This window comes from Psittacula echo (assembly GCF_963264785.1).
Source record: "Psittacula echo genome assembly, chromosome: 7".
NCBI classification, from domain to species: Eukaryota; Metazoa; Chordata; class Aves; order Psittaciformes; family Psittacidae; genus Psittacula; species Psittacula echo.
Genome location: NC_137740.1, coordinates 20513743 through 20533167, shown reverse-complemented (window position 1 = coordinate 20533167; position 19425 = coordinate 20513743). Strand labels below are relative to the sequence as shown.

General features: G+C 58.6%; 4 protein-coding genes across 15 annotated transcripts; 3 read left to right on the top strand and 1 right to left on the bottom strand.

Moving 5' to 3' along the window:
- Nucleotides 1-1266: 1266 nt before the first annotated feature.
- On the bottom strand, nt 1267-19413 carry LOC308223592 (uncharacterized protein; the record flags this gene model as incomplete). 5 transcript variants are annotated; one of them, XR_013957373.1, is made up of 8 exons in its annotated part: nt 19152-19413; nt 18902-18978; nt 13394-13470; nt 8136-8221; nt 7886-7962; nt 2628-2713; nt 2378-2454; nt 2045-2084 (listed from the first exon to the last, which is right to left on the bottom strand). XR_013957373.1 is itself a non-coding variant. In XM_080622856.1 (7 exons), the coding sequence occupies exons 1-7, from the start codon at nt 19300-19302 to the stop codon at nt 2015-2017; spliced, it is 615 nt and encodes a 204-aa protein (XP_080478982.1). In that variant the 5' UTR covers nt 19303-19413. The 5 variants fall into 5 exon arrangements, 4 of the variants coding, with proteins under 4 accessions (XP_080478982.1, XP_080478984.1, XP_080478983.1 ...); XM_080622856.1 differs by lacking the exon at nt 2628-2713 and having other exon boundaries at nt 1267-2084; XM_080622858.1 differs by lacking the exons at nt 2045-2084; nt 2378-2454 and having other exon boundaries at nt 2573-2713.
- On the top strand, nt 2301-7666 carry LOC308223581 (flavin-containing monooxygenase 5-like). Of its 3 annotated transcripts, none has more exons than XM_080622831.1 (10): nt 2301-2423; nt 2653-2894; nt 3685-3893; nt 3976-4138; nt 4383-4525; nt 4936-5135; nt 5502-5851; nt 6040-6112; nt 6355-6696; nt 7529-7666. In XM_080622831.1, the coding sequence occupies exons 1-10, from the start codon at nt 2359-2361 to the stop codon at nt 7536-7538; spliced, it is 1797 nt and encodes a 598-aa protein (XP_080478957.1). In that variant the 5' UTR covers nt 2301-2358; the 3' UTR covers nt 7539-7666. The 3 variants fall into 3 exon arrangements, with proteins under 3 accessions (XP_080478957.1, XP_080478959.1, XP_080478958.1); XM_080622832.1 differs by lacking the exon at nt 2301-2423 and adding an exon at nt 3335-3491 and having other exon boundaries at nt 2766-2894; nt 3705-3893; XM_080622833.1 differs by lacking the exons at nt 3976-4138; nt 4383-4525 and having other exon boundaries at nt 2302-2423.
- LOC308223583 (flavin-containing monooxygenase 5-like) lies at nt 8276-13225 on the top strand. 2 transcript variants are annotated; one of them, XM_080622835.1, is made up of 10 exons: nt 8276-8402; nt 8843-8999; nt 9213-9401; nt 9484-9646; nt 9891-10033; nt 10444-10643; nt 11010-11359; nt 11548-11620; nt 11863-12204; nt 13037-13225. In XM_080622835.1, exons 2-10 carry the CDS (start codon nt 8868-8870, stop codon nt 13044-13046), a joined length of 1602 nt encoding a protein of 533 aa, XP_080478961.1. In that variant the 5' UTR covers nt 8276-8402; nt 8843-8867; the 3' UTR covers nt 13047-13225. The 2 variants fall into 2 exon arrangements, with proteins under 2 accessions (XP_080478961.1, XP_080478962.1); XM_080622836.1 differs by lacking the exons at nt 9484-9646; nt 9891-10033.
- On the top strand, nt 13293-19305 carry LOC308223582 (flavin-containing monooxygenase 5-like). 5 transcript variants are annotated; one of them, XR_013957369.1, is made up of 11 exons: nt 13293-13439; nt 13669-13910; nt 14701-14909; nt 14992-15154; nt 15399-15541; nt 15952-16151; nt 16518-16867; nt 17056-17128; nt 17371-17712; nt 18545-18947; nt 19177-19305. XR_013957369.1 is itself a non-coding variant. In XM_080622834.1 (10 exons), the coding sequence occupies exons 1-10, from the start codon at nt 13375-13377 to the stop codon at nt 18552-18554; spliced, it is 1797 nt and encodes a 598-aa protein (XP_080478960.1). In that variant the 5' UTR covers nt 13293-13374; the 3' UTR covers nt 18555-18962. The 5 variants fall into 5 exon arrangements, 1 of the variants encoding a protein (XP_080478960.1); XR_013957370.1 differs by lacking the exon at nt 13293-13439 and adding an exon at nt 14351-14507 and having other exon boundaries at nt 13782-13910; nt 14721-14909; XM_080622834.1 differs by lacking the exon at nt 19177-19305 and having other exon boundaries at nt 18545-18962.
- Nucleotides 19414-19425: the final 12 nt, after the last annotated feature.

Sequence of the window (19425 nt, the reverse complement as noted above, 5' to 3'; positions counted from 1 at the left end):
CCAAAACATCCTAGCTCTACTCTTTCCCAAACACAAGGTGCTTTTTGTCCAAATGTTCTTAGAGCCATTGGGGTCTTCCTCTCCAGGCAGAAGGAGTATGGCAGCAACTCTGTGCATATGTGGTATGTTCCTACGTACATGTGCATGCCAAAAGTTGCTCCCAGCTCACTTGAAGGACCCTCCACAAGCTGCTTGGTGGCATCTGCTATCTCCAGTGCACAGCCCCACTTTGTCATGGGCTGCCCAGCCGCCCTGTCACCTCTGCTCTGTTTACTTCCACCTTCCCCAGCGAGACCTTTGGTCTCCTCTTGTGATTATCACTTGTAACTGCTGGTGACAAGAGACTGGTGCTTTCTGCTTGGTTTGTCCCATAGTACCTCTGCCCACTGTGGAAGCCTGGAGCAGATGTGTCTGCATGCACTGCCCAACACACACTACATCCTGGCCAGGCACGGGGACAGTAGATTTCCCACTGACATCAACAAGCTGGTCTTGACTGAAATGCCATGGTTTGTCCATGATGCACTCCTACAGTCACCTGTGCCTCATGGTGCAGTTCAGCCAGGTGATGAACCCAAGCACAGGTGGGGGCAAAGTCCAAGGCTGTGCCGTCTCTTATAGCTGCCAAGGAAGAAGGGCAAATTCAAAGGCAACCTGCACAGAGATTTCATAGCACAGCAGTGGGGTTGAAAGCTGGAAGTCCCCTGTACCTGTCACCTTGGGCATCCCTGCAGAGCTTGAAAGAGCCAGAAGCCAGCTGCAAGTGGAGCAGGGAGAGAAGCACTGCCAGTGCTGCCTGCTTGCCATTCCCGTGCTGATCCACTTGCCAATCCACCTTCCTGGTAAGAGATGCTTCTGGTGCTTTTCAAAAGACAGGCAGAGTGTGGATTGGCAGCTTGGTGCCTCTGGCCAGACAGAGATCAGCCTTGTCAACAGCAAGGGACAGAAAGCTTTATCACACCTTTATTTACTGCAAACATACTATGACTTTTAGAAGGTTAAAAACCTTTTAGCTGCTGAGCTTGGCCTCTCCACAATCCTGCTCTGGGCAAAGTTCCCCTGACACAGGAGAGCAAATTTCCCCTGCAGCCTGCAGGGGCTGTCCAGCTGCAGGTGGACCAGGAGCCAGTGGTGTGCTCCAGAGCCACCTGGTCTGTGCCTCCTGCTGCCAGGGAAAGCCTTTTCCTAACCGGCCCCACCACCCTGGCAGCAGCAACACCCCAGAAGCACAGTGCTCCTCACACCCAGGTCCCACTGGCTCCACCTGTGACTCCAATGGCCCAGGAGTGAGCTATGGCTCCAGGAACACTGTGCAAACATGCCCAGCCCAGGGGCAGGGGGGACATAGGCAATGTGGTACCTGGTGCCAGCAGAGCAGCTGGAACCATGTGTGCCCCCAGGTACAAGGGTTGGGATAATTCCCTGTCATGGTTTAAACCCAGACGGCAACTAAGTACTACACAGCCGATTGCTCGCTCCTCACACCCCATGGGATGAGGAGGAGAATGAGAAAAAGGTAAAACCCATGGGTTGAGATAAAAACAGTTTAATAATGAAAAAAAAATAATGAAAGGGAAAAAAGAAATGGGAATAAAATCCAAGAAAGACAAGCTATGAACAACACAGTTGTTCAGCACCTGCTGAATGATACCCAGTCTGACCTGAGCAGCAGTAGGTCAGCCTCATGCCCACACCCCATGGCAGCGCAGGCTGCACACATGCACACGCATGCAAACGTGAGGCAAAACAGCCTCACTCAGGGTAGTTACAGTAGCACAGCCCAGTGTCACCCTCATCTCCTGCATGTAGCTCCACCACTGGGTAGCTGGGGACATACAGTGGTGATGGGGCTCCTGGCCACTACATGCCAGGGCCGCACAGCTGCTGGCTATCAGCGCACTCAGCATCCACAAGCTTTTGTTTTCAATGCCATGACCTGCCAAAGTCTGCAGCATGGCCACATTTCAGCCCTGAGCCCAGGAAGTCCCATGGCAGTGTCAGCATTGTTATGTCCTTACAGGTCCTCATGAGCCCTTTGCAGGGGCAGGCGCAGGCAGGAGGTGTGGCAGGGCAGCAGGAAGAACCTGTAGATTGTATCAGCATGAAACACATTTTGTGACAGCCCAGCTGATCTCAGTCAGGCTGGGGAAGCACCGGGAGAGCCATCCCCAAACAAGTGGCACCGCACACCCCTGCTGTGACCCACCAGGCTCCGCACACCCCCAAGTGTGTTTTGCCCCAGGACAAGACTCCTCAGCATCCCCGCCACCACCACAGTCCCGCAGAACTTGGCTGCCTGGAAAGCAGCCATCACTGGTGCCGGTGCCTCTGGCCTATGTGCCCTGAAATGCTGCCTGGATGAGGGGCTGGTACCCACCTGCTTTGAGAGGAGCAGAGACATCGAGGGTCTCTGGTGCTTCGAGGTAAGCCCTGCGCCAGCCTGCCCCGTGGTACCTGCATGGACAGGACATGTTGATAATCACAGAGTTAAAAGTACAGAGCAGCATTTGTTTACTTGGTATGCTCACCATGGGGACCTGCTGCATCTCTGCCTTTCCTGTAACCCCATGTCCCTGCAGTGTCCTTGCACTGCGGTTCCTGGAAAGGTGCCTGGTATGGTTACTTACCTCTCACCCGTGAATCTCTGGCAAGGGACTTTGCTGGAAAAGCCAAGCAGGCGTCCAGGGCCAACCGGCTGCTGGCTTCATCTCGCCTGTGTGGGAGGAGTGACCAAGTGGGAGGAGTGACCAAGTGGGAGGCCCCAGTCACCGCCGACATGCACCATAAAACCAGGCCAGCGTCAGGCGTCCAAGGTTGGGACAAGTGCGCACAGATCCTCACTGACTCCTTGCCAGCAGCTGGCCTTCCCTGGGCTGCCGAACCCACAGCTGCAGGTCAGTGGAGGGGGTGCTGGTGGGTGCCAGCACGCAGCAGGTGCCGGCGTGGTGCCACCAGCATTTACGCTGAGGAAGGCGGAGGGCAAAGTGCAGATGCAGGGGCTGTGTCCACCAGGGTGGGAGTCATGGGTCCCCGTGGGAGGGCACGGCACTCCAGCGTGCCTCCATTGCTTGGACATACCATGAGGGGGGAGATTTTGAGAATCCGTAACTCTTGATAGCACATCTCCCAAGTGTCTGAATGTAAACACTGCAATGGTGAAAAACCCCAGCACTGACCAGATTCCTGCTGGAGCCGGGGAATAGCTGTACTCTCACAGTCCCAGACAAAACTTTGGGGGCTGCCCCTGAGCTTGTGACCATTTTGGAGCACAGGACCAAACTGTGCACAGCTGCAAGCCGTGCCCTTAAGCCCCGTTCTCTGGCACTGTCTCCAGACAGAGACCAGAGGTGGAGGGCAGCATGGCAAAGAGGGTGGCCATCATTGGAGGGGGCAGCAGCGGGCTGTGTGCCATCAAAGCCTGCCTGCAGGAGTCACTGGAGCCCATCTGCTTCGAGAGGAGCTGGGACATTGGAGGGCTCTGGAGGTTTGAGGTAAACCCTGCTGGCCACATGTCTTGCTGGGGGTCAGTACTGCAGCAGCTGGGGGATCAGTGGCTGCTGGTGGGGTGGCATGCAGCCGGCTGTGGCGGGGTCCTGAGGGCGAGCTGAGGGCAGGGGCTCTACATAAAGAGCCACCACATCAGCCCCAGCCATCCGCCCCCATCATGGTGCCTGACCACACAAGGCCATGCCCCACTCCTGCAGGAGCACCCCGAGGAGGGCCGCGCCAGCATCTACCGCTCTGTCATCATCAACACCTCCAAGGAGATGATGTGCTTCAGCGACTTCCTCATACCTGAGGACTTCCCCAACTACATGCACAACTCCAAGATCATGGAGTACTTCCGCATGTACGCCCAGCACTTCGACCTGCTCCGCCACATCCGATTCAGGGTGAGAGCCGCCAGGGTCTGGGGTGAGCAGCAAAACAGGGCCGGGGCACAGGGTGCCTGACGCCCGCTCCCCCTGCACCCAGACCAGTGTGTGCCGTGTGTCCAAGCGCCCCGACTTTGCCGCCACGGGCCAGTGGGAGGTGGTGACGGAGAGCGAGGGGAAGCAGGAGGTGGCCGTCTTTGATGCTGTGCTGGTGTGCACCGGGCACCACACCGAGGCCCACCTCCCGCTGAGCACCTTTCCAGGTACTGCCCCACACCCAGGCATGAGGAGAGACCCCAGAAAGCTTGGCTGTGGCAGTCCCTATTCTCCCTATTGCTCTTCCTTCTGGCCTCAGCATTTCCCTGCCTCGAGACAGCTCCAGGAGAGCTCCCATGCTCCCCAGGAAAGGGTCTGGCAGGGCCAGAGACACCCCCAACTCAGTGTTTCAGGAGGTAACCCTCCAGCCCAGTGCCTGGGAAGCCAAGCATCCCTCCTCCCTGCCCACAGGAATCAACAACTTCAAGGGTCACTACATCCATAGCCGAGACTACAAGGACACTCGGGACTTCACAGACAAGAGGGTCGTTGTCATTGGGATCGGGAATTCAGGGGCAGACCTGGCTGTGGAGATCAGCCAAACAGCCAAGCAGGTGAGCGGCAGGACTGCGGTCCCACTGGCCAGGGCAGCGCCTCATGGGACACTGCCAGCTCCACAAGGACACCGGGACCAATGTGCTGGGAAAGCCACTGCTCTGTCCTGGTACTCACTGCAGCTGGCGGTGCTGGCTCCCACTATCCCAGCCTCTATCAGTTGAGACTCAATCCTCTATGGATACCCCAATTTCCATCTCTGAGCCCTGGACTGGGGCTGCCCCTGGGCCGCTCCCTACTTCCCTGCCCCTGCTAGGTGCTGACCCCCAGCTCTCTCTTCCCTCCTGGTCTTTGCTGAGTGCTTGGGCAGCAGGAAGAGGACCTACCCTGAGGCAGGGACGCGTCTCCCCCATGCAGCCCCTCAGGACCTGCAAAGCCTTCAGGAGGCAACGCTTACTTCCTTGCCCAGGTCTTCCTCAGCACCCGCCGTGGAGCTTGGATCTTCAACCGTGTTGGAGATCAGGGCTACCCCATTGATACCATCATCACCACCCGCACCAACGCGTTCCTGAAGAACCTGCTGAGCCAGTCCATGGTGAGCAACTCTGTGGAGAAGCAGCTGAATGCCAGGTTCAACCACTCTCTCTACGGCCTGAAGCCAAAGCACAGGTGCCAGCAAATGCTCCCCCTTCCCAAGAGGGACCCTCTGCCTCCCACCTGTCCAGCACCGCTCAGCCATTCCCATGCTCTGTGTGCCTGACCTGGGTCAAGGCACCAGCCCTGGGAACCTGGTTAATAGCTGTGTGATGCCCAGGCAATGCTCCAGGGAGCCACCACGGCCCCTTCCAGGGAACCTTGGTGCAGTGCAGTGGCACCTGCCAAGCACCCCTGTGGGAACAGCCCCACTGGAAATGAGCATCCCTGTGGACGAGCATCCCTGGGGACCCACACCTCCAGATCAGGGAGCCATGGCTGGAGCAGGACACGGAGCAGAGACACCCACCGCAGCACCCTCATGGTTCCTTGTACTTTCAGGGTCCTTGACCAACACCCAACCATCAATGACGACCTGCCCAACCGCATCATTTCGGGCAGGGTGCTGGTGAAGCCAAACATCCAGGAGTTCACAGAGACATCTGCCATCTTTGAAGATGGTACCAGGGAAGATATTGACGCTGTGGTCTTTGCCACGGGATACAGCTTTTCCTTCCCCTTCCTCGAAGGCTGTGTGAAGGTGGTGGAGAACCAGATTTCTCTCTACAAATTCATGTTCCCCCCTGACCTGGAGAAGTCGACACTAGCTTTCATTGGCCTCATCCAGCCCCTGGGTGCCATCATGCCCATCTCCGAGCTCCAGTGTCGCTGGGCCACCCGAGTCTTCAAGGGTAAGTGAGACAAATCTCCCCTGTGGCTGCAGCCTAAGCCAGGACCCCTGGAGCTGGGTTAAAAGGTGCCCAGCCATGGCTGGGAGGCAGCAGCTGGCTGTGCCATCCTGGCAGTAGCCAATGGCATGGCCAGCATACATCCCAGCCATTGTTGCCAGCACTGCCATGCTGTGGCTTATCCTTCCTAGGGTTGAACAAGCTTCCTCCACGACACTGCATGGAGACGGACATCAAGCAGAAGAGAGAAGCAATGGCAAAACAGTAAGATCCCCCTGGGAACAGGGAGGGCACTGTTTTGGGTACAGCTGATGTTGGGCATCTGTCCTGTCCTATGTTGTTTCCAGGCATATTTGCCCTGGCCAGCAAATGGCAGGGATGTGCTCAGCTGCTCTAACCCCACCCTTCTGATACATCCAATGGTAGTCCATTCAATACCACCTTGCTGGCATGCGAGGCATCTGCCAGTTCTGCCCCTACCACCCGCGCACCCTCCATGTCCACAGGTACGTGAAGAGCCAGCGGCACACCATCCAGGTGGATTACATCCCCTACATGGATGAGCTTGCCTGCCAGGTGGGGGTCAAGCCCAACCTGCTCACCCTCTTCCTCACCGACCCCAAGCTGGCGCTGGAGGTTGCCTTCGGGCCCTGCACACCATACCAGTACCGCCTGCGGGGCCCAGGCAAGTGGGCCGGTGCCAGGGAGGCCATCCTCACCCAGCGGCAGCGCATCATCAAGCCCCTGCAGACGCGGCTCGTGGAGGAGCACCCATCAGCTCCCGCCGTGCCCCTCTTCTTCAAGCTGGTTGGAGCTGTGGCCATCCTCGCCATCGGTTTTGCTTACTTGTAGGTGACCCACAAGTGCAGAAAGGGATGTGCCAGGGGGGCGGGCTGTTCATCCCCTGCTCCCTAGTAACCTGTGCACCCCGGTGCTGGCAGGACCCCTCCCTCCTGCCCCACATGGCCCCGCTGTGCCCACCCCAGAAGCCCAAGATGCACAGAGCCTCCCCAGCCCGTGAAATAAAACCCCAGTGCCCAGTCTCCGCCTTTCCCTAGGAAGCCACAGCCAGGGACAGAAGGGAAAACCTGCTCACGCACACAGTAAAATCCAGTCCCTCTCAGCCTGCTCTTTCAACCCAGCAAGGACACACCAGGCTTTTCTGTCACCTCTAACCCAGCCATGCCACCACTGGCACACTCACACAAGAGCTGAGCGGCAAAGGCACAGCAGACTTCCTAACTGGATAAATGCGTTAAATGGAGACAGGTGTCTTTCCTGTTACTGGTGCCACCATGATACCCTGTGCGCCCACAGGACTCACAGGAGTTTGAGGTCAGCCTCATGCCCACACCCCATGGCAGCGCAGGCTGCACACATGCACACGCATGCAAACGTGAGGCAAAACAGCCTCACTCAGGGTAGTTACAGTAGCACAGCCCAGTGTCACCCTCATCTCCTGCATGTAGCTCCACCACTGGGTAGCTGGGGACATACAGTGGTGATGGGGCTCCTGGCCACTACATGCCAGGGCCGCACAGCTGCTGGCTATCAGCGCACTCAGCATCCACAAGCTTTTGTTTTCAATGCCATGACCTGCCAAAGTCTGCAGCATGGCCACATCTCAGCCCTGAGCCCAGGAAGTCCCATGGCAGTGTCAGCATTGTTATGTCCTTACAGGTCCTCATGAGCCCTTTGCAGGGGCAGGCGCAGGCAGGAGGTGTGGCAGGGCAGCAGGAAGAACCTGTAGATTGTATCAGCATGAAACACATTTTGTGACAGCCCAGCTGATCTCAGTCAGGCTGGGGAAGCACCGGGAGAGCCATCCCCAAACAAGTGGCACCGCACACCCCTGCTGTGACCCACCAGGCTCCGCACACCCCCAAGTGTGTTTTGCCCCAGGACAAGACTCCTCAGCATCCCTGCCACCACCACAGTCCCGCAGAACTTGGCTGCCTGGAAAGCAGCCATCACTGGTGCCGGTGCCTCTGGCCTATGTGCCCTGAAATGCTGCCTGGATGAGGGGCTGGTACCCACCTGCTTTGAGAGGAGCAGAGACATCGAGGGTCTCTGGTGCTTCGAGGTAAGCCCTGCGCCAGCCTGCCCCGTGGTACCTGCATGGACAGGACATGTTGATAATCACAGAGTTAAAAGTACAGAGCAGCATTTGTTTACTTGGTATGCTCACCATGGGGACCTGCTGCATCTCTGCCTTTCCTGTAACCCCATGTCCCTGCAGTGTCCTTGCACTGCGGTTCCTGGAAAGGTGCCTGGTATGGTTACTTACCTCTCACCCGTGAATCTCTGGCAAGGGACTTTGCTGGAAAAGCCAAGCAGGCGTCCAGGGCCAACCGGCTGCTGGCTTCATCTCGCCTGTGTGGGAGGAGTGACCAAGTGGGAGGAGTGACCAAGTGGGAGGCCCCAGTCACCGCCGACATGCACCATAAAACCAGGCCAGCGTCAGGCGTCCAAGGTTGGGACAAGTGCGCACAGATCCTCACTGACTCCCTGCCAGCAGCTGGCCTTCCCTGGGCTGCCGAACCCACAGCTGCAGGTCAGTGGAGGGGGTGCTGGTGGGTGCCAGCACGCAGCAGGTGCCGGCGTGGTGCCACCAGCATTTACGCTGAGGAAGGCGGAGGGCAAAGTGCAGATGCAGGGGCTGTGTCCACCAGGGTGGGAGTCATGGGTCCCCGTGGGAGGGCACGGCACTCCAGCGTGCCTCCATTGCTTGGACATACCATGAGGGGGGAGATTTTGAGAATCCGTAACTCTTGATAGCACATCTCCCAAGTGTCTGAATGTAAACACTGCAATGGTGAAAAACCCCAGCACTGACCAGATTCCTGCTGGAGCCGGGGAATAGCTGTACTCTCACAGTCCCAGACAAAACTTTGGGGGCTGCCCCTGAGCTTGTGACCATTTTGGAGCACAGGACCAAACTGTGCACAGCTGCAAGCCGTGCCCTTAAGCCCCGTTCTCTGGCACTGTCTCCAGACAGAGACCAGAGGTGGAGGGCAGCATGGCAAAGAGGGTGGCCATCATTGGAGGGGGCAGCAGCGGGCTGTGTGCCATCAAAGCCTGCCTGCAGGAGTCACTGGAGCCCATCTGCTTCGAGAGGAGCTGGGACATTGGAGGGCTCTGGAGGTTTGAGGTAAACCCTGCTGGCCACATGTCTTGCTGGGGGTCAGTACTGCAGCAGCTGGGGGATCAGTGGCTGCTGGTGGGGTGGCATGCAGCCGGCTGTGGCGGGGTCCTGAGGGCGAGCTGAGGGCAGGGGCTCTACATAAAGAGCCACCACATCAGCCCCAGCCATCCGCCCCCATCATGGTGCCTGACCACACAAGGCCATGCCCCACTCCTGCAGGAGCACCCCGAGGAGGGCCGCGCCAGCATCTACCGCTCTGTCATCATCAACACCTCCAAGGAGATGATGTGCTTCAGCGACTTCCTCATACCTGAGGACTTCCCCAACTACATGCACAACTCCAAGATCATGGAGTACTTCCGCATGTACGCCCAGCACTTCGACCTGCTCCGCCACATCCGATTCAGGGTGAGAGCCGCCAGGGTCTGGGGTGAGCAGCAAAACAGGGCCGGGGCACAGGGTGCCTGACGCCCGCTCCCCCTGCACCCAGACCAGTGTGTGCCGTGTGTCCAAGCGCCCCGACTTTGCCGCCACGGGCCAGTGGGAGGTGGTGACGGAGAGCGAGGGGAAGCAGGAGGTGGCCGTCTTTGATGCTGTGCTGGTGTGCACCGGGCACCACACCGAGGCCCACCTCCCGCTGAGCACCTTTCCAGGTACTGCCCCACACCCAGGCATGAGGAGAGACCCCAGAAAGCTTGGCTGTGGCAGTCCCTATTCTCCCTATTGCTCTTCCTTCTGGCCTCAGCATTTCCCTGCCTCGAGACAGCTCCAGGAGAGCTCCCATGCTCCCCAGGAAAGGGTCTGGCAGGGCCAGAGACACCCCCAACTCAGTGTTTCAGGAGGTAACCCTCCAGCCCAGTGCCTGGGAAGCCAAGCATCCCTCCTCCCTGCCCACAGGAATCAACAACTTCAAGGGTCACTACATCCATAGCCGAGACTACAAGGACACTCGGGACTTCACAGACAAGAGGGTCGTTGTCATTGGGATCGGGAATTCAGGGGCAGACCTGGCTGTGGAGATCAGCCAAACAGCCAAGCAGGTGAGCGGCAGGACTGCGGTCCCACTGGCCAGGGCAGCGCCTCATGGGACACTGCCAGCTCCACAAGGACACCGGGACCAATGTGCTGGGAAAGCCACTGCTCTGTCCTGGTACTCACTGCAGCTGGCGGTGCTGGCTCCCACTATCCCAGCCTCTATCAGTTGAGACTCAATCCTCTATGGATACCCCAATTTCCATCTCTGAGCCCTGGACTGGGGCTGCCCCTGGGCCGCTCCCTACTTCCCTGCCCCTGCTAGGTGCTGACCCCCAGCTCTCTCTTCCCTCCTGGTCTTTGCTGAGTGCTTGGGCAGCAGGAAGAGGACCTACCCTGAGGCAGGGACGCGTCTCCCCCATGCAGCCCCTCAGGACCTGCAAAGCCTTCAGGAGGCAACGCTTACTTCCTTGCCCAGGTCTTCCTCAGCACCCGCCGTGGAGCTTGGATCTTCAACCGTGTTGGAGATCAGGGCTACCCCATTGATACCATCATCACCACCCGCACCAACGCGTTCCTGAAGAACCTGCTGAGCCAGTCCATGGTGAGCAACTCTGTGGAGAAGCAGCTGAATGCCAGGTTCAACCACTCTCTCTACGGCCTGAAGCCAAAGCACAGGTGCCAGCAAATGCTCCCCCTTCCCAAGAGGGACCCTCTGCCTCCCACCTGTCCAGCACCGCTCAGCCATTCCCATGCTCTGTGTGCCTGACCTGGGTCAAGGCACCAGCCCTGGGAACCTGGTTAATAGCTGTGTGATGCCCAGGCAATGCTCCAGGGAGCCACCACGGCCCCTTCCAGGGAACCTTGGTGCAGTGCAGTGGCACCTGCCAAGCACCCCTGTGGGAACAGCCCCACTGGAAATGAGCATCCCTGTGGACGAGCATCCCTGGGGACCCACACCTCCAGATCAGGGAGCCATGGCTGGAGCAGGACACGGAGCAGAGACACCCACCGCAGCACCCTCATGGTTCCTTGTACTTTCAGGGTCCTTGACCAACACCCAACCATCAATGACGACCTGCCCAACCGCATCATTTCGGGCAGGGTGCTGGTGAAGCCAAACATCCAGGAGTTCACAGAGACATCTGCCATCTTTGAAGATGGTACCAGGGAAGATATTGACGCTGTGGTCTTTGCCACGGGATACAGCTTTTCCTTCCCCTTCCTCGAAGGCTGTGTGAAGGTGGTGGAGAACCAGATTTCTCTCTACAAATTCATGTTCCCCCCTGACCTGGAGAAGTCGACACTAGCTTTCATTGGCCTCATCCAGCCCCTGGGTGCCATCATGCCCATCTCCGAGCTCCAGTGTCGCTGGGCCACCCGAGTCTTCAAGGGTAAGTGAGACAAATCTCCCCTGTGGCTGCAGCCTAAGCCAGGACCCCTGGAGCTGGGTTAAAAGGTGCCCAGCCATGGCTGGGAGGCAGCAGCTGGCTGTGCCATCCTGGCAGTAGCCAATGGCATGGCCAGCATACATCCCAGCCATTGTTGCCAGCACTGCCATGCTGTGGCTTATCCTTCCTAGGGTTGAACAAGCTTCCTCCACGACACTGCATGGAGACGGACATCAAGCAGAAGAGAGAAGCAATGGCAAAACAGTAAGATCCCCCTGGGAACAGGGAGGGCACTGTTTTGGGTACAGCTGATGTTGGGCATCTGTCCTGTCCTATGTTGTTTCCAGGCATATTTGCCCTGGCCAGCAAATGGCAGGGATGTGCTCAGCTGCTCTAACCCCACCCTTCTGATACATCCAATGGTAGTCCATTCAATACCACCTTGCTGGCATGCGAGGCATCTGCCAGTTCTGCCCCTACCACCCGCGCACCCTCCATGTCCACAGGTACGTGAAGAGCCAGCGGCACACCATCCAGGTGGATTACATCCCCTACATGGATGAGCTTGCCTGCCAGGTGGGGGTCAAGCCCAACCTGCTCACCCTCTTCCTCACCGACCCCAAGCTGGCGCTGGAGGTTGCCTTCGGGCCCTGCACACCATACCAGTACCGCCTGCGGGGCCCAGGCAAGTGGGCCGGTGCCAGGGAGGCCATCCTCACCCAGCGGCAGCGCATCATCAAGCCCCTGCAGACGCGGCTCGTGGAGGAGCACCCATCAGCTCCCGCCGTGCCCCTCTTCTTCAAGCTGGTTGGAGCTGTGGCCATCCTCGCCATCGGTTTTGCTTACTTGTAGGTGACCCACAAGTGCAGAAAGGGATGTGCCAGGGGGGCGGGCTGTTCATCCCCTGCTCCCTAGTAACCTGTGCACCCCGGTGCTGGCAGGACCCCTCCCTCCTGCCCCACATGGCCCCGCTGTGCCCACCCCAGAAGCCCAAGATGCACAGAGCCTCCCCAGCCCGTGAAATAAAACCCCAGTGCCCAGTCTCCGCCTTTCCCTAGGAAGCCACAGCCAGGGACAGAAGGGAAAACCTGCTCACGCACACAGTAAAATCCAGTCCCTCTCAGCCTGCTCTTTCAACCCAGCAAGGACACACCAGGCTTTTCTGTCACCTCTAACCCAGCCATGCCACCACTGGCACACTCACACAAGAGCTGAGCGGCAAAGGCACAGCAGACTTCCTAACTGGATAAATGCGTTAAATGGAGACAGGTGTCTTTCCTGTTACTGGTGCCACCATGATACCCTGTGCGCCCACAGGACTCACAGGAGTTTGAGGTCAGCCTCATGCCCACACCCCATGGCAGCGCAGGCTGCACACATGCACACGCATGCAAACGTGAGGCAAAACAGCCTCACTCAGGGTAGTTACAGTAGCACAGCCCAGTGTCACCCTCATCTCCTGCATGTAGCTCCACCACTGGGTAGCTGGGGACATACAGTGGTGATGGGGCTCCTGGCCACTACATGCCAGGGCCGCACAGCTGCTGGCTATCAGCGCACTCAGCATCCACAAGCTTTTGTTTTCAATGCCATGACCTGCCAAAGTCTGCAGCATGGCCACATCTCAGCCCTGAGCCCAGGAAGTCCCATGGCAGTGTCAGCATTGTTATGTCCTTACAGGTCCTCATGAGCCCTTTGCAGGGGCAGGCGCAGGCAGGAGGTGTGGCAGGGCAGCAGGAAGAACCTGTAGATTGTATCAGCATGAAACACATTTTGTGACAGCCCAGCTGATCTCAGTCAGGCTGGGGAAGCACCGGGACAGCCATCCCCAAACAAGTGGCACCGCACACCCCTGCTGTGACCCACCAGGCTCCGCACACCCCCAAGTGTGTTTTGCCCCAGGACAAGACTCCTCAGCATCCCCGCCACCACCACAGTCCCGCAGAACTTGGCTGCCTGGAAAGCAGCCATCACTGGTGCCGGTGCCTCTGGCCTATGTGCCCTGAAATGCTGCCTGGATGAGGGGCTGGTACCCACCTGCTTTGAGAGGAGCAGAGACATCGAGGGTCTCTGGTGCTTCGAGGTAAGCCCTGCGCCAGCCTGCCCCGTGGTACCTGCATGGACAGGACATGTTGATAATCACAGAGTTAAAAGTACAGAGCAGCATTTGTTTACTTGGTATGCTCACCATGGGGACCTGCTGCATCTCTGCCTTTCCTGTAACCCCATGTCCCTGCAGTGTCCTTGCACTGCGGTTCCTGGAAAGGTGCCTGGTATGGTTACTTACCTCTCACCCGTGAATCTCTGGCAAGGGACTTTGCTGGAAAAGCCAAGCAGGCGTCCAGGGCCAACCGGCTGCTGGCTTCATCTCGCCTGTGTGGGAGGAGTGACCAAGTGGGAGGAGTGACCAAGTGGGAGGCCCCAGTCACCGCCGACATGCACCATAAAACCAGGCCAGCGTCAGGCGTCCAAGGTTGGGACAAGTGCGCACAGATCCTCACTGACTCCTTGCCAGCAGCTGGCCTTCCCTGGGCTGCCGAACCCACAGCTGCAGGTCAGTGGAGGGGGTGCTGGTGGGTGCCAGCACGCAGCAGGTGCCGGCGTGGTGCCACCAGCATTTACGCTGAGGAAGGCGGAGGGCAAAGTGCAGATGCAGGGGCTGTGTCCACCAGGGTGGGAGTCATGGGTCCCCGTGGGAGGGCACGGCACTCCAGCGTGCCTCCATTGCTTGGACATACCATGAGGGGGGAGATTTTGAGAATCCGTAACTCTTGATAGCACATCTCCCAAGTGTCTGAATGTAAACACTGCAATGGTGAAAAACCCCAGCACTGACCAGATTCCTGCTGGAGCCGGGGAATAGCTGTACTCTCACAGTCCCAGACAAAACTTTGGGGGCTGCCCCTGAGCTTGTGACCATTTTGGAGCACAGGACCAAACTGTGCACAGCTGCAAGCCGTGCCCTTAAGCCCCGTTCTCTGGCACTGTCTCCAGACAGAGACCAGAGGTGGAGGGCAGCATGGCAAAGAGGGTGGCCATCATTGGAGGGGGCAGCAGCGGGCTGTGTGCCATCAAAGCCTGCCTGCAGGAGTCACTGGAGCCCATCTGCTTCGAGAGGAGCTGGGACATTGGAGGGCTCTGGAGGTTTGAGGTAAACCCTGCTGGCCACATGTCTTGCTGGGGGTCAGTACTGCAGCAGCTGGGGGATCAGTGGCTGCTGGTGGGGTGGCATGCAGCCGGCTGTGGCGGGGTCCTGAGGGCGAGCTGAGGGCAGGGGCTCTACATAAAGAGCCACCACATCAGCCCCAGCCATCCGCCCCCATCATGGTGCCTGACCACACAAGGCCATGCCCCACTCCTGCAGGAGCACCCCGAGGAGGGCCGCGCCAGCATCTACCGCTCTGTCATCATCAACACCTCCAAGGAGATGATGTGCTTCAGCGACTTCCTCATACCTGAGGACTTCCCCAACTACATGCACAACTCCAAGATCATGGAGTACTTCCGCATGTACGCCCAGCACTTCGACCTGCTCCGCCACATCCGATTCAGGGTGAGAGCCGCCAGGGTCTGGGGTGAGCAGCAAAACAGGGCCGGGGCACAGGGTGCCTGACGCCCGCTCCCCCTGCACCCAGACCAGTGTGTGCCGTGTGTCCAAGCGCCCCGACTTTGCCGCCACGGGCCAGTGGGAGGTGGTGACGGAGAGCGAGGGGAAGCAGGAGGTGGCCGTCTTTGATGCTGTGCTGGTGTGCACCGGGCACCACACCGAGGCCCACCTCCCGCTGAGCACCTTTCCAGGTACTGCCCCACACCCAGGCATGAGGAGAGACCCCAGAAAGCTTGGCTGTGGCAGTCCCTATTCTCCCTATTGCTCTTCCTTCTGGCCTCAGCATTTCCCTGCCTCGAGACAGCTCCAGGAGAGCTCCCATGCTCCCCAGGAAAGGGTCTGGCAGGGCCAGAGACACCCCCAACTCAGTGTTTCAGGAGGTAACCCTCCAGCCCAGTGCCTGGGAAGCCAAGCATCCCTCCTCCCTGCCCACAGGAATCAACAACTTCAAGGGTCACTACATCCATAGCCGAGACTACAAGGACACTCGGGACTTCACAGACAAGAGGGTCGTTGTCATTGGGATCGGGAATTCAGGGGCAGACCTGGCTGTGGAGATCAGCCAAACAGCCAAGCAGGTGAGCGGCAGGACTGCGGTCCCACTGGCCAGGGCAGCGCCTCATGGGACACTGCCAGCTCCACAAGGACACCGGGACCAATGTGCTGGGAAAGCCACTGCTCTGTCCTGGTACTCACTGCAGCTGGCGGTGCTGGCTCCCACTATCCCAGCCTCTATCAGTTGAGACTCAATCCTCTATGGATACCCCAATTTCCATCTCTGAGCCCTGGACTGGGGCTGCCCCTGGGCCGCTCCCTACTTCCCTGCCCCTGCTAGGTGCTGACCCCCAGCTCTCTCTTCCCTCCTGGTCTTTGCTGAGTGCTTGGGCAGCAGGAAGAGGACCTACCCTGAGGCAGGGACGCGTCTCCCCCATGCAGCCCCTCAGGACCTGCAAAGCCTTCAGGAGGCAACGCTTACTTCCTTGCCCAGGTCTTCCTCAGCACCCGCCGTGGAGCTTGGATCTTCAACCGTGTTGGAGATCAGGGCTACCCCATTGATACCATCATCACCACCCGCACCAACGCGTTCCTGAAGAACCTGCTGAGCCAGTCCATGGTGAGCAACTCTGTGGAGAAGCAGCTGAATGCCAGGTTCAACCACTCTCTCTACGGCCTGAAGCCAAAGCACAGGTGCCAGCAAATGCTCCCCCTTCCCAAGAGGGACCCTCTGCCTCCCACCTGTCCAGCACCGCTCAGCCATTCCCATGCTCTGTGTGCCTGACCTGGGTCAAGGCACCAGCCCTGGGAACCTGGTTAATAGCTGTGTGATGCCCAGGCAATGCTCCAGGGAGCCACCACGGCCCCTTCCAGGGAACCTTGGTGCAGTGCAGTGGCACCTGCCAAGCACCCCTGTGGGAACAGCCCCACTGGAAATGAGCATCCCTGTGGACGAGCATCCCTGGGGACCCACACCTCCAGATCAGGGAGCCATGGCTGGAGCAGGACACGGAGCAGAGACACCCACCGCAGCACCCTCATGGTTCCTTGTACTTTCAGGGTCCTTGACCAACACCCAACCATCAATGACGACCTGCCCAACCGCATCATTTCGGGCAGGGTGCTGGTGAAGCCAAACATCCAGGAGTTCACAGAGACATCTGCCATCTTTGAAGATGGTACCAGGGAAGATATTGACGCTGTGGTCTTTGCCACGGGATACAGCTTTTCCTTCCCCTTCCTCGAAGGCTGTGTGAAGGTGGTGGAGAACCAGATTTCTCTCTACAAATTCATGTTCCCCCCTGACCTGGAGAAGTCGACACTAGCTTTCATTGGCCTCATCCAGCCCCTGGGTGCCATCATGCCCATCTCCGAGCTCCAGTGTCGCTGGGCCACCCGAGTCTTCAAGGGTAAGTGAGACAAATCTCCCCTGTGGCTGCAGCCTAAGCCAGGACCCCTGGAGCTGGGTTAAAAGGTGCCCAGCCATGGCTGGGAGGCAGCAGCTGGCTGTGCCATCCTGGCAGTAGCCAATGGCATGGCCAGCATACATCCCAGCCATTGTTGCCAGCACTGCCATGCTGTGGCTTATCCTTCCTAGGGTTGAACAAGCTTCCTCCACGACACTGCATGGAGACGGACATCAAGCAGAAGAGAGAAGCAATGGCAAAACAGTAAGATCCCCCTGGGAACAGGGAGGGCACTGTTTTGGGTACAGCTGATGTTGGGCATCTGTCCTGTCCTATGTTGTTTCCAGGCATATTTGCCCTGGCCAGCAAATGGCAGGGATGTGCTCAGCTGCTCTAACCCCACCCTTCTGATACATCCAATGGTAGTCCATTCAATACCACCTTGCTGGCATGCGAGGCATCTGCCAGTTCTGCCCCTACCACCCGCGCACCCTCCATGTCCACAGGTACGTGAAGAGCCAGCGGCACACCATCCAGGTGGATTACATCCCCTACATGGATGAGCTTGCCTGCCAGGTGGGGGTCAAGCCCAACCTGCTCACCCTCTTCCTCACCGACCCCAAGCTGGCGCTGGAGGTTGCCTTCGGGCCCTGCACACCATACCAGTACCGCCTGCGGGGCCCAGGCAAGTGGGCCGGTGCCAGGGAGGCCATCCTCACCCAGCGGCAGCGCATCATCAAGCCCCTGCAGACGCGGCTCGTGGAGGAGCACCCATCAGCTCCCGCCGTGCCCCTCTTCTTCAAGCTGGTTGGAGCTGTGGCCATCCTCGCCATCGGTTTTGCTTACTTGTAGGTGACCCACAAGTGCAGAAAGGGATGTGCCAGGGGGGCGGGCTGTTCATCCCCTGCTCCCTAGTAACCTGTGCACCCCGGTGCTGGCAGGACCCCTCCCTCCTGCCCCACATGGCCCCGCTGTGCCCACCCCAGAAGCCCAAGATGCACAGAGCCTCCCCAGCCCGTGAAATAAAACCCCAGTGCCCAGTCTCCGCCTTTCCCTAGGAAGCCACAGCCAGGGACAGAAGGGAAAACCTGCTCACGCACACAGTAAAATCCAGTCCCTCTCAGCCTGCTCTTTCAACCCAGCAAGGACACACCAGGCTTTTCTGTCACCTCTAACCCAGCCATGCCACCACTGGCACACTCACACAAGAGCTGAGCGGCAAAGGCACAGCAGACTTCCTAACTGGATAAATGCGTTAAATGGAGACAGGTGTCTTTCCTGTTACTGGTGCCACCATGATACCCTGTGCGCCCACAGGACTCACAGGAGTTTGAGGTCAGCCTCATGCCCACACCCCATGGCAGCGCAGGCTGCACACATGCACACGCATGCAAACGTGAGGCAAAACAGCCTCACTCAGGGTAGTTACAGTAGCACAGCCCAGTGTCACCCTCATCTCCTGCATGTAGCTCCACCACTGGGTAGCTGGGGACATACAGTGGTGATGGGGCTCCTGGCCACTACATGCCAGGGCCGCACAGCTGCTGGCTATCAGCGCACTCAGCATCCACAAGCTTTTGTTTTCAATGCCATGACCTGCCAAAGTCTGCAGCATGGCCACATTTCAGCCCTGAGCCCAGGAAGTCCCATGGCAGTGTCAGCATTGTTATGTCCTTACAGGTCCTCATGAGCCCTTTGCAGGGGCAGGCGCAGGCAGGAGGTGTGGCAGGGCAGCAGGAAGAACCTGTAGATTGTATCAGCATGAAACACATTTTGTGACAGCCCAGCTGATCTCAGTCAGGCTGGGGAAGCACCGGGAGAGCCATCCCCAAACAAGTGGCACCGCACACCCCTGCTGTGACCCACCAGGCTCCGCACACCCCCAAGTGTGTTTTGCCCCAGGACAAGACTCCTCAGCATCCCTGCCACCACCACAGTCCCGCAGAACTTGGCTGCCTGGAAAGCAGCCATCACTGGTGCCGGTGCCTCTGGCCTATGTGCCCTGAAATGCTGCCTGGATGAGGGGCTGGTACCCACCTGCTTTGAGAGGAGCAGAGACATCGAGGGTCTCTGGTGCTTCGAGGTAAGCCCTGCGCCAGCCTGCCCCGTGGTACCTGCATGGACAGGACATGTTGATAATCACAGAGTTAAAAGTACAGAGCAGCATTTGTTTACTTGGTATGCTCACCATGGGGACCTGCTGCATCTCTGCCTTTCCTGTAACCCCATGTCCCTGCAGTGTCCTTGCACTGCGGTTCCTGGAAAGGTGCCTGGTATGGTTACTTACCTCTCACCCGTGAATCTCTGGCAAGGGACTTTGCTGGAAAAGCCAAGCAGGCGTCCAGGGCCAACCGGCTGCTGGCTTCATCTCGCCTGTGTGGGAGGAGTGACCAAGTGGGAGGAGTGACCAAGTGGGAGGCCCCAGTCACCGCCGACATGCACCATAAAACCAGGCCAGCGTCAGGCGTCCAAGGTTGGGACAAGTGCGCACAGATCCTCACTGACTCCCTGCCAGCAGCTGGCCTTCCCTGGGCTGCCGAACCCACAGCTGCAGGTCAGTG

What these genes read in the sequence shown, in the direction of transcription:
- LOC308223583 (XM_080622835.1), top strand. Translation starts at nt 8,868, where the DNA reads ATGGCAAAGAGGGTGGCCATCATTGGAGGGGGCAGCAGCGGGCTGTGT. An exon ending in CCCGCTGAGCACCTTTCCAG is followed by an intron (nt 9,647 to 9,890) that starts GTACTGCCCCAC and finishes CCCTGCCCACAG; the next exon opens with GAATCAACAACTTCAAGGGT. An exon ending in TCAGCCAAACAGCCAAGCAG is followed by an intron (nt 10,034 to 10,443) that starts GTGAGCGGCAGG and finishes TTCCTTGCCCAG; the next exon opens with GTCTTCCTCAGCACCCGCCG.
- LOC308223582 (XM_080622834.1), top strand. Translation starts at nt 13,375, where the DNA reads ATGAGGGGCTGGTACCCACCTGCTTTGAGAGGAGCAGAGACATCGAGG. An exon ending in TCCGCCACATCCGATTCAGG is followed by an intron (nt 14,910 to 14,991) that starts GTGAGAGCCGCC and finishes CCCTGCACCCAG; the next exon opens with ACCAGTGTGTGCCGTGTGTC. An exon ending in AGAGAAGCAATGGCAAAACA is followed by an intron (nt 17,129 to 17,370) that starts GTAAGATCCCCC and finishes CCATGTCCACAG; the next exon opens with GTACGTGAAGAGCCAGCGGC.
- LOC308223581 (XM_080622831.1), top strand. Translation starts at nt 2,359, where the DNA reads ATGAGGGGCTGGTACCCACCTGCTTTGAGAGGAGCAGAGACATCGAGG. An exon ending in TGCCGAACCCACAGCTGCAG is followed by an intron (nt 2,895 to 3,684) that starts GTCAGTGGAGGG and finishes TGACCACACAAG; the next exon opens with GCCATGCCCCACTCCTGCAG. An exon ending in AGAGAAGCAATGGCAAAACA is followed by an intron (nt 6,113 to 6,354) that starts GTAAGATCCCCC and finishes CCATGTCCACAG; the next exon opens with GTACGTGAAGAGCCAGCGGC.